At 39.1% G+C, this 12,190-nt stretch overlaps 1 protein-coding gene across 1 annotated transcript; it reads right to left on the reverse strand.

Moving 5' to 3' along the window:
- Nucleotides 1-1,178: 1,178 nt before the first annotated feature.
- On the reverse strand, nt 1,179-11,468 carry LOC107668568 (histone-lysine N-methyltransferase, H3 lysine-36 and H4 lysine-20 specific-like; the record flags this gene model as incomplete). Its single annotated transcript, XM_016460502.1, has 12 exons — nt 10,616-11,468; nt 8,939-9,828; nt 6,699-6,840; nt 6,125-6,297; nt 4,167-6,000; nt 3,958-4,070; nt 3,219-3,426; nt 3,044-3,135; nt 2,874-2,924; nt 1,791-1,839; nt 1,497-1,654; nt 1,179-1,313 (listed from the first exon to the last, which is right to left on the reverse strand). Coding segments are annotated over exons 2-12 (3,828 nt in total), but the record flags the coding sequence as incomplete, so codon positions are not given.
- Between the last annotated feature and the right edge of the window lie 722 nt (nt 11,469-12,190).

The raw sequence follows: 12,190 nt of genomic DNA on the forward strand, positions 1-12,190 counted from the left end.
CCTTCGGCCCAGTCTGAGGTCCTGAGCACTCTGGAGAAGGTTTTCGTCCAGGATGTCCCTGTACTTGGCCGCATTCATCTTTCCCTCGATTGAAAGCAGTCGTCCTGTCCCTGCAGCTGAAAAACACGCCCACAGCATGATGCTGCCACCACCGTGCTTCACTGTTGGGACTGTATTGGACTGGTGATGAGCAGTGCCTGGTTTTCTCTACACATACCGCTTAGAATTAAGGCCAAAAAGTTCTATCTTGGTCTCATCAGACCAGATAATCTTATTTCTCACCCTCTTGGAGTCCTTCAGGTGTTTTTTTAGCAAACTTTCATGTGTTTTGCACTGAGGAGAGGCTTCCGTCGGGCCCTCTGCCATAAAGCCCTGACTGGTGGAGGGCTGCAGTTATGGTTGACTTTCTACAACTTTCTCCCATCTCCCGACTGCATCTCTGGAGCTCAGCCACAGTGATCTTTGGGTTCTTCTTTACCTCTCTCACCAAGGCTCTTCTCCCCCGATAGCTCAGTTTGGCCGGACGGCCAGCTCTAGGAAGGGTTCTGGTCGTCCCAAACGTCTTCCATTTAAGGATTATGGAGGCCACTGTGCTCTTAGGAACCTTAAGTGCAGCAGAAATTTTTTTGTAACCTTGGCCAGATCTGTGCCTTGCCAGAATTTTGTCTCTGAGCTCTTCAGGCAGTTCCTTTGACCTCATGATTCTCATTTGCTCTGACATGCACTGTGAGCTGTAAGGTCTTATATAGACAGGTGTGTGGCTTTCCTAATCAAGTCCAATCAGTATAATCAAACACAGCTGGACTCAAATGAAGGTGTAGAACCATCTCAAGGATGATCAGAAGAAATGGACAGCACCTGAGTTAAATATATGAGTGTCACAGCAAAGGGTCTGAATACTTAGGACCATGTGATATTTCAGTTTTTCTTTTTTAATAAATCTGCAAAAATGTCAACAATTCTGTGTTTTTCTGTCAATATGGGGTGCTGTGTGTACATTAATGAGGAAAAAAAATTAACTTAAATGATTTTAGCAAATGGCTGCAATATAACAAAGAGTGAAAAATTGAAGGGGGTCTGAATACTTTCCGTACCCACTGTATATACCAAATGCTGGATGCAAAAATAATAATAATAATAATAATATATATACACATACACACACATAGGATTTTTACCTGGCAAACATTCTCCTTCAATGACGCACCTCCACCTTTCTCCCCTGATTTTCTATTGGTCGAGAATCCTGTTAAATCACCTGATAAAGAATCTCTGCTTGAAAAAGCACTGTCATTGAGTCCTGCACCAAAAACCTGAAAATTAAACACAAAAAACAGTTATATAACTCTATAAATAGAGATATATCTCAGCATGATTAATCAATGAATCAAAACACAGAAGAAGATATATCATGAGGTTTGAATCGTGAGGGTGAGTGAGTGATGACATCATATTTATTATAGGCTGATGAAAAATGTGCAGCTAATAATAATGACCTCAGAGGTCAGGGAGTCCTCGTCATTTGTGTGTGACTCCTTTGCCTGAGGCTTTGACGGGCTGCTCTGCTCTCCTTCAAGCTGGATCTGGCAGACACTGGCTGTGTCCTGCTGGATTGGGGATGATGTTCTTATTTCATCCTCACTTTGAGCTGCTGCTAAGGATGACAGAAATAAACATGATTGTAAATTTCTGGAAAATAGAACGGTGGATCAATCAAACAATATTCTCAATAAAATACAACAAATAGATGACAGAATATAATGATAAGAGTCACACATGAGAAAACAAACCTGATGCAGCACACGGGCTTGATGGTGTAGGTCCAGGCTCTTCCTGTTTCTGTTAAAAATAAATAAATATATATATATATATATATACACATACATACACAGTGTCAGGCAGGGTAAACCTTACAGTAGTACGCAACACTGATTACTGTCACACTTACGAAATCCTTCATCACTTGAATTAAGATATTTTTAAAGTAGACATAGGATGCAAAATGTTTGCATATAATAATTTATGCATTTAGCAGACGCTTTTATCCAAAGCGACTTACAGTGCATTCAGGCTATACATTTCGAACAATTGCTTTACGCCGAATTGCCGCTATTTCAAAGTGAAAGTAAAATGCGCAGGCCGCTTTTACAAGCTATTTAAAAGCAAAGGAAATCTAGGAAAAGAGGGAACGCCCCGCCCCCACGGTGATACCGGTATTACCGGTGTTGTCACACGTCGATTAACCGGTGGGAAAATGTCCTCACCGTCACAACCCTAATATATAGTTGTGTTATACTGTATGTTATTTGATGTTCATAAAAACATTAATAGTAGAGAAATGTAAAATAATGCTTTATTGTAAACAGAACTGATAGACATTTGTGCTTTTTTTTGTATTTGTAAACATTTTAGGAATGCTCACTATTAATGCAGCTAATGTCTAATAAAGGTAGGTTATTGCCTTTATTTTAGTATTTTCTGTGACCTAATCTAAAGAAAGAACTATTTACTTCTAATAAGCCATTAACAACTCCTTTACTACGGATTTAAATACTGTACATGAGTTAGGTATTGTTAACAAGTTGTTAACAAAGGATAATAAAACATTATCTAACTCTTTACATATGAGCTAATTAAGCGATAATAATTTAACTACATGACAATAAATGAAGAACGCACTATTTGTACATAACCTATTAATGTATTAATGTACAGAATACAGTTTATAAACTATGAAATTAACTATAAACTAATAGTTTGCTAATTATTTTTAAGTTACTGTATACTTATTATAAAGTATTACCAATTTATTAAAATTACTATATACATTACTAAAAAATACATTCCACATAAAGCACACCCCAAAACATTACCTGAATATCTTTGACATCGGATTCATCTGGGCTGATATCTTGTTTACTCTCCTGATTTAACAGAGGTAAAAAGAAAAAAACAACAACAAGAGTAAAAACAAATACAGAAGACCCCAAAACATTTCATAATTTTTCAGAAATCATATCGACACCACAAATTTAACACTAACCTCTTTTTTTGGGATCTTTACAGAATCCCCCTCAACGGTGCAGTCTAGAATTTTATGCACAGTCTTACGTGGTCTCTTTCTATCTGAGGGTGCTGCAACAGCAATATAAAATATGTTTATACCTACAGCTGACATTTACAAGTGAAGTTAAGTGTCTTAAACTACACATTCTTACCAGATTTCTTCTTACATGACTCTCTGTTTAGTGATGGGCCTTCACAGGATGGCGATAACAGTGTTGAAGGTGATACAAGATTATCTGCTGGTTCTTTCTGCTCCTCTGGTGTGGCCTGCTCAGAGGGTTTTTCAGGTGAAGAGCTTAAAGCATCAGGTGTGATCTGCTCAGGTGCTGGCTGGTCAACAGTGTTGGCGATCCAAGATCCCTTCAGGAAAGGCATGAAATAACATTATTCACATACTGTTTGCACATTCGGATTACCTTTTACCTATAGTTTGTTCGGAATACCTCATCCAAGCCTGAATTATGACAATTTTAGTACTTTCTGTACTTTTCAAACTTGGCACCTCGTGTTGCATGTTGTGCCACAAGTCAATGTCAATGACGCCAAACATCACTGGCTCTTGCATGCATTTAAATATTTTGAATTGAATGCATGCATGAATGAACTACGATTTATATAGATCTTTTTGTGATTTTTGAGGCCTGATAACTATAGTATCCACTTTGTCGTATGGAGAAGAGCAAAATATTATAACATCTAAAATCTGCTTTTATGTCCATGAAAAAGTCAAATAGGTTTTAAATGACATGAGAGTGAGTATAATGACAGAATGTTTATTTATGGGTGAGTTACTGAAAAAAAATTTCAATACTAAAAAAAAAGATCAATTTCTGTAGGTTGAAGTCCACTGGGTCAACAGAAACAATGTAAAGAGTTGCAAAATTAGCTTACCGTTTTAAAGGACTCGGGAGTTTTCTTTGATTTCTTCTTTGTGGAAAATATTTGCTCATATTCTTCACTGCATTCAATCAGTCTCTTGCTTGGTTTTCTATGCCTTTTGTTTTCTGAGAACAGAATAATTCAAAATTCACTGAATTTAGCCCAAAACATTGATAAGGTTTTTAACTTTTGAGACTTAATCTAATATTTCCTGAAGTTACCTGAAGCATCTTTTTTATCAGGGATGTCAGAATGAGCCGCTTCTTCAAGACTGTCTTTGAAAACTCCATTTAGATCTGTGGACTCCTTCACTACATCTTGATTCAAACCAACCGGATCGCTCTTTGGCTTGGTGCTTTTCCCAATGCCAGACTCAAATGTTTGCCATCGCTTTTTAGGAGCAACCTTGGAGATGGTGCCCTTACCACAGACATCAGGAACAGCATCATGGTGAGAGTTGGAAAGTTCCCCTAGCAGAGGCAAACTCTTTTCAAGTGCATCCAAACCTACTGATGAGTTCTGCTTTTTCAGTGGAGAAACTAAATTGTTCCCACCATCGTGTTTTTGCATCTCCTTTTTCACTGATGATTTCAGCTTGGCCTTGCCCTGTTTTGGCGTTGACGTCTTCCCCTGCCGACTGTTCTGATCCGCAATTGCCTTCCAGTCCTTTTCACAAAGCACCTCATTTGTTGCTTCTTCTCCAGGTGGGATAGAAGAAGGTTCTTCCCTGATGAGAGAGGATGGAGATGTGGGAGGGAGGGTTAAAGGTTTCCCTTCCTTCTCCCGGCTGTCGTGCAGATCCTTCAGGAGCATTAGGAAAGTGCTGAATTTGTAGTTTGAATCCGCAAGGAGCGAAGTTTCTCCTGAGCTGCATTCGTCTTTGACAAGAGACCTGAAAGAAAGCTCCTTCATATCCTGGAAAGCATCCATAGGAGAGATCGAGGGAGACGGGATGGATGAAGACGAAGTGTCTGAGATCATGCTCTCGTTTTTGATTTTAACGGAATTGAGGGAGGATTCATTCACATCTGACTTGGAACCTTTATGTCGAGGTCCATTATGAATGCCATTTTTCTCTTTTCGGATTCTGGTAAACTTAATAAGAGTTGGGTTTAGGGGTGAGTGGGAGTTAGAGTCATCCGTGGACTCTTCACTGGCCTCTGTTTTTACCTGCCATTGATGTTTTGACAACTCAGAATGGTCGGTGGGGGATGAGCACTTGTTGTAAAAAAAGTTTTCATCACCAGCACATGGTGAACGAGATTCTGGCTCCTGACTTAAATCTTTCTCCTTGGTCTTTCTCCTGGCGGCAAGTGCTCTTGAGATTAAGCCATTGCTGGCAGGAAAATAATGAGAGTGCATGGCAAAAGACCCATCTGAGGACCCCAGGGAACTGCTTTCCTTCTGTCTGGAGTTCGTAGCCCTAAGTGTTTTTTCTTTGGGCGTTGACTTCTTTAGCTTACGGTTTGTTGTGCATTTTGAACCAGCCTCTGTTTTCTTCACCGGCTTGTCCACGTTGGCTTTTTTCGTCTTTTTACTTGGCTGTACTTTCTTAGGTTTAGTGCTCAATTCTTTCGCCATCGCCTCCTGCGGCAATTCCACTGAACGTTTGGGGCAAAGAATCCTCGGGACAGAGTCAATATCTGAATATGGACTATCTAGGGGGTCTGGTTTGTGCCATTCAGCGGCTGTGGAAGGTTTGTAGCTGTCTGATGAAGGGTTTGATGATGGTTTAGATAAAGAGTTTTCAGTTAGTTTCACAGGAGATTTTACAGTTGAGCTGTTCTTCTTAGTTGCCTTCTTTTTGCTTCCAGTGCCAGGTTTTCCTTTGTTTTTAATGGATGCATCTAGTCCATTGGACAAAATTGAGCCTGATGATGTGGACTGTGTAGTAGATGTCGGGCAAGCAGGACTTTTTGGTGCCTTGTCTTCTGTAATAGGCATGTGCACATCCCGAATTACAGTCAAAGGAGGTTCGCTATTTAACCGATTGGTCAGTGCTGCCTCTGCCTCCAAGACACTAGCTTTCCATGAAGGCATTAGACGCTTGGGAACCTGTAGAATAAACAAAACATATTAACTTTCTATCAAAAGCATTAATGTCATTTGATCATAAACATTCATTTTTCAAAATATAACAGCAAAAAAGTTACAAGTTTGCAACACACAAAAGCTTTACCGTGTATTTGTAATCTTTGTCCTTCTGTCTTCCTCTCCGTCTAAGTACAGGCAGTTTTTCAAACTGATGACCTCCTTCAAAAGGAAAAGTGGCTTTTGCCGGGACCCAAGCTTGGTCTATGATCTCCCCGAACATCCTGACAAAATAGAGACGGCATGGCCGACGACTGGGGTCTGCAAGAAAATGCCATTATTCTGTGATAATATGACAACAATGAGTTCTAAGAATGGTTTTAACTTATAAGACGTTTTGGTTTCCATGATAATATTAATAATGCTAAATATCTTGTTACGTGCTAAATTAGAACATGAGCATTTACTTTCTTGAACACAGCAAAACGAAAATATCTACACTGTGTCGTCTGTCTTGCAACATACATGTGGAAGAACTTCTATTGCTTTTAGGACAAAGACGGTCTGCAGACACTCTAAATTCTAAGTAAAAGCTGAACAAGTGCATAAAAAAATCTAAATCGATAACCATATTATGTCAATAGAATATCATCTCACCCACGTGAAATTAGGCATCCACTATGAATAGTCATACAAAAGGTGATCAAAACAAAAGATATCACCTTTCATTTTGGTGTGGACTTCAATCTGTGGGTCAGCGGTTACATGACAGGGCCACCAGGGTCTGCGGTTGAATTTGGCCCACACGACATCTTCTACAGAGTACTTTATACCTGGGAGCTGCTTCTTCTTTGGGCTGTTGGACTTTAGGTTAAAATAAAAAGTTGTCCGTTTAATCAACATTCGTTAAACATCATTAACATGAGTCAAGACAGCTTGAGTTGTTTGTTTAGGCTACTCTTTTAACATTTCAGATACTCTCAACTTGCAAAGAGCTGTTTGTGGGTGACAATCTAACTTAGGGCTGCACGAGTAAAAAAAAAAAAATCCTAATTGTCGATTATTCCCTTGAAATTATAATGATTACATTTTATTTACAATTATCACAATTAGCATTGAATGATGTTAATACCATTGTTTGAAGCAACTGCATGCCATATTTTTAGATGAAAATAAACAACCTGAAAACACTCTAACCGAAAAAATTGTATTGCTTTTCTTTAGTATTAAGCCTCAAATGTCAACTATACATTGGATTGGTTTCTTCTTTAAATAAAAAAAAAAGTAAAAATATGTTTTTATAATTAAGCACGCAGAATAACATAAGTGGACTTTGAAAGATGAATTGCCACTTTGAATGATTACGCAATTGTGGCATCCGTAATTGTTATCACGATTAGAAATTCGATTAATTGTGCAGCCCTAACCTAACTGCAACCCACGAGTGAATGAAATATTGATCTAGTCCATACTACAGCCTTTGTCCTTCCTGTGACAAAGATCGTGGTCAGATAAGTTTCACAAAAATAAGTATGAACCAACAAGCACTTAGCATAGACCTCTGCTCCACTGGAAAAAATGAAGCTCCAACTCAACTGTGTGGTTCAAGAGGTGTTCAGCTTGAGGGAGGGTGATACAAATGACTTCCGTCTATGACAACTTGTAATTTAAAAACAACTGGGCAATACCAACTGTAAATAAACATACCTCAGCTTACAAGTAGCAAATATGTTGTTGAAGTGGAAGTGTGTAATTTCTACACCATAAACGTCATCATACTGAATTGCAAAAATAATGAGTTTTCAAACAAGCAAGCCAAACACTCCCCCTGTGTGCTCCTGTTAAAAAATAATAATAATAATAATATACATATATATAAATATACTGGTTAAGCCAATGTTGTTGTGGCAAAGCAATGTTTTGATAGTGCCAGTGTTTAGCCAGATCAACCTATGAATGAGTTGAGTTTCTGCATATTAAGATGAGAAAAAATAAAGAATATACTTTTAATTGCTAAGGTACCATGCAATTATTATGTTGATATAAATAATGTGCTACTTATTACCCCTTATGTTATATAAAATGCATGTTTATCAAATTAAACAAATAGTCTTTTATAGTGATAGACTAACATTTCATTTTGGAATTACCAGCATCAGCCGGATACTTTGGTCAACTGACAGAAGTGATTCTACTTGAAGTTACAACACACATTTGATTTTCAGATATTTCTTAATTCTTGTGAAAAAAAAATGCACACTTAAATAATACACACAGTGGGATCCAAAAATCTCAGACTGCTAGTGAAAATGCTTATATTTAGCATTTTTCTGATTGCATTTCTGATTCCCAATACAAAACAACTTTATGTTGCTTTAATCAGAGAAGCACTTGAGCTGCTCCACATATTTGAGTAAATCCTGATCATCATGATATCCAGCATGATTTGAAAATTCCCAAAGAGCACCTTGTGCTTCAATGGAAACAAACACATATGACTTCACATGATCAATGTCACAAATTTGTTTACCAGATTAGTGACTTAGAAATTGTTCAGAATTTTAACAAAAGGTCATAACATTTTATTTTATTTTAATTAAAATAGTTTATTTCAAGGTTTGAATTACAGATTGTCAGTGTGGTTTTGAGCCTTTGGACCCCACTGTGTGTGTGCATGAATACACACATATACATATATATATACACATACATATACATATATACATACATACATACATACACACACATATATATATATATACATATATATGTATGAAGTTTATATGTATTTGTATATGTGCATACACATATACACTGTATATATAAAAAATAATGGATTTTCTTCCTGGACAATAGTGCATTCTTAGGTGGAAAATCTAACAATATAACTTGTACACCTGTTAGGAAAAAAAAAAACAAAGACAACGAAACAATAAATCTGATGAACATAAAAACATCTTACAGGATTTGAATGGGAGTCACTGGGTGAATTTGGTCTTTTAGAGAGACCAGAGTTGAATATTGAAGCACTGTTCTCAGTGCTGGGAAGATCACAGTCACTGTCTGAATAATCATCCATACTGTCAAAATCCTCCATCATGACCTCGACAGGCAAATGTGATGGACTACCAGGAGGGTTAGACTTCACTGTATTTTTAGAAACAAGGTTACAACTTCCATGTTTGTTTTTACTTAGGTCCAGCCTGTGGCTGCTAGGAGCCTTTGTGTTTGCCAGATTTCGTTTCTGGCATTTATTTGACGTGTCTTTAAACGGTGCCACCACATCAACCCTATCATGCTCCTCCTCCTCATTATCCTTGCTGTCCCCACTATCAAACAGGGTCGACTCGAAATGCAAAATTCCATTTGGGATGGATGGAAAATGTTCCAAGCTATCAGAGCTTACTGGTGAGAAACCATTTTTGTCCAGATCCTGAATAGCAGTCCTGTCAGTGTTTCCTTGCGAATTGGACGTGTGATAAAGGCCTATTCCAAACTCACCTCCGCCAGTGGGATTGTGCATGAGCAATTTATTTCGCCTGTGAAAGTCCTTGTCCTGCAAACTCATGTCGGCATGGTTCACCATAGTGGTCAGGTCCTGAAGTCTCCTCAACGGACTGTAGTTGGAGGTGGATTCTCTCGGATTGTACGCGAACGGCGATGTGGAGAGTTTGTAGCCAGAGTTTAAGAAATGCATGGCAGACCCCTGGTCCCCCTGCTGCTTTGTGCTTTGGTATCCACAGGAGCTGATGCGGCTATCAAGTGCCTTGGTCTCCTGTGGATCGCCATGACGCTCCAAGCCATCCCTGCCAGCCACTTTGTAGGACTGATTCATGTTGTCATTGCTCCGTCCTGCGACAAAACACAGGGAAATACTTTTAGAAGATGTTTTTATAAGATGGCCTATAGAATTATAACTCAGGCTTTTCTTAACTCCTAAGGGGTTTGTTGCAACTGGCCACAACACACTAATGAGTTGTGTATTAAGCTGAACATTGCAATCTAATTCAAAACAATTAAGCAGCAGAACACATTGATTCCACATCAACATGACATTTTAACAGCAAAAACGTTGTAATGCTGCAAAACACCAACATGCACATGCAATATATTCCTGCTGAAAACACAGCTTAAACTGCCAGCTTGTTTTTAACTGGTGCAAATTGGAAGACCATCTTTGACCAGCTAACCAGATGCCAGCTTAATGTGGTCATAATGTTGTTTGGAGCATGGAAGCTGGTCGACCAGCTTATAACCATCTCAAACCGGCTAGAAACCAGCTATCATGTTTCAAAACATAGCTAGCGTCTTAAACTGTTTTTTTGTAACAGAGTGGCTACTCGGGTTTAAGTTGCAACCCTTTGTAGGCCGTCTTGTCAAGAATCCATCAAGACAAAGATAAAGCTTGAAAAACTCAACATAAATTGCTGTCAAAGACACTTCGATATGCTCCTACTGGACTGTTTAAAGATGACCTCTGCCGCGATCTCAGTGCGAAAACGCTGGCAAAGTATGTTACATTATCATCATGTGCATCAACAGTTCCCATACAGTCCTACAGCAGTAAAGTCACCCACGACGGGAAATGAAAACCGCACCAAATACAAAAGGTACATGAGAGAAATCGCCGGTTTCTTACCATTTACGACTCGGTCACGACAAAACCACCGGAAAGCCCTTCAAATTCGAGCATGTAGCGTTACTTTTTGTCAGTTTGTGAAAGCGGATCTGCAAAATCCCAGCAGCATTTGTACCAGTGGGCCCATTTGCACTCATTTCTCTCTCCAACATCAAAAATGGAGATTAATAAATAAACGAGAATGAAACTGATCGACTGTCACTTTTCCCCTAAGCACCACGTCAATGCATCTTAAGCACGTTTTTCAGCGGCCACGAATTCTATTGAAATACATGATTGTTTGCCCACATTGTTTGTGTTAAAATAAGCCCTGACTGACTGCCTGTATGCGTGTGTGTATGTGTGCTGGTGAGAGCGACCAATCGGCACAGCACACCCAACCCCCCAGTATACATCCACTTAACCCGATTCACTGTTTCCCAGGTACATCTCTCACTTACGCAAATCCATGTGGACAATGTGCAAGCAAACGCAAGTTTAACTTTGTCCCAAACGCGTCGTGCATACAGTACAGTTGACGCGGTGCGTGTTGGGCGCATGGAAGACACAACAGTGAGCATTTGCTTTTTAACCCTCACGCCATTTGTTTCCTTGTCCTAACAAAGGCGTAACTTCCTCCATTTTAGAGAGACCGCTCGTGCTTTGCAAGGTAGCCGACCACAGTAAGCCGTATGAGCAGAAAACTATTTATTGGTCTCGTTTAACACGCACGTGCTCCGATATGCTTGATTTTCTTAGTTTTCTTTGCGCGTTTTGCGGGTGGTTGGAAATTAGGCCATGCCACGCATAAGTGTTAATATGTCAGACGATTATGGCAAGCGGGTTTAACATTCTTCTTCTTCTTTCCAGTTTAACGGCGGTTGGCCCACGGGTTTAACATGTACAGGGCTGGGCAACTTCAGTCCTGGAGAGCCACTGGCTGCGTCCGAAATGGCATACTTCCCTACTATATAGTAGGCAAAAAGCAGTAGGCAAGCAAATAAGTATGTTAATCCTCTGTATTCATAAAAGAGTAGGCGAGAATTGCATTAATTCTCGCGAGACTCGGACGTACGTATACTTAATTTGCATTCTAATATGCCTACTTAACTACTATATAGTAGGGAAAAAGAGTATGTGAACAGATTAGTATGTCCGAAACCGCATTATTCATAAAAGAGTAGGCGAGAAATCCCCGGATGTCCTACTGCTTCAGCCCAGATTCTGAAGTGTTCATCGAGGGACACTTGTATATCCCAGAAGCCCACGGGAGAGGATACATCATCATCGAACTAAAACACAATTACAAACCAAAACACAGTTCCTTGTGTTAGTCCCTAGTAAGCACACATACGTCTCCAAAGTGCATTTACATAAACCATATACATCTTAAAGAAGATTACTAAATGTCTAACATCTGACAAGAAATGAGCACATCATAAGTTATCTATAGCATTTGTCCATTAGTATTGTCAATAAATTGAGGAACAATTGTGTTAGATAAAAAGCGAGTTAACACATCAGCAACTACCTCAACATTTAAATGTAGCATTAAGCAGATAAATCACAGAGGTAACTTGAATCTTGTCTGGATGT

This window comes from Sinocyclocheilus anshuiensis, unplaced genomic scaffold (genome assembly GCF_001515605.1).
Source record: "Sinocyclocheilus anshuiensis isolate Anshui unplaced genomic scaffold, SAMN03320099.WGS_v1.1 scaffold264, whole genome shotgun sequence".
Taxonomy (NCBI): Eukaryota; Metazoa; Chordata; class Actinopteri; order Cypriniformes; family Cyprinidae; genus Sinocyclocheilus; species Sinocyclocheilus anshuiensis.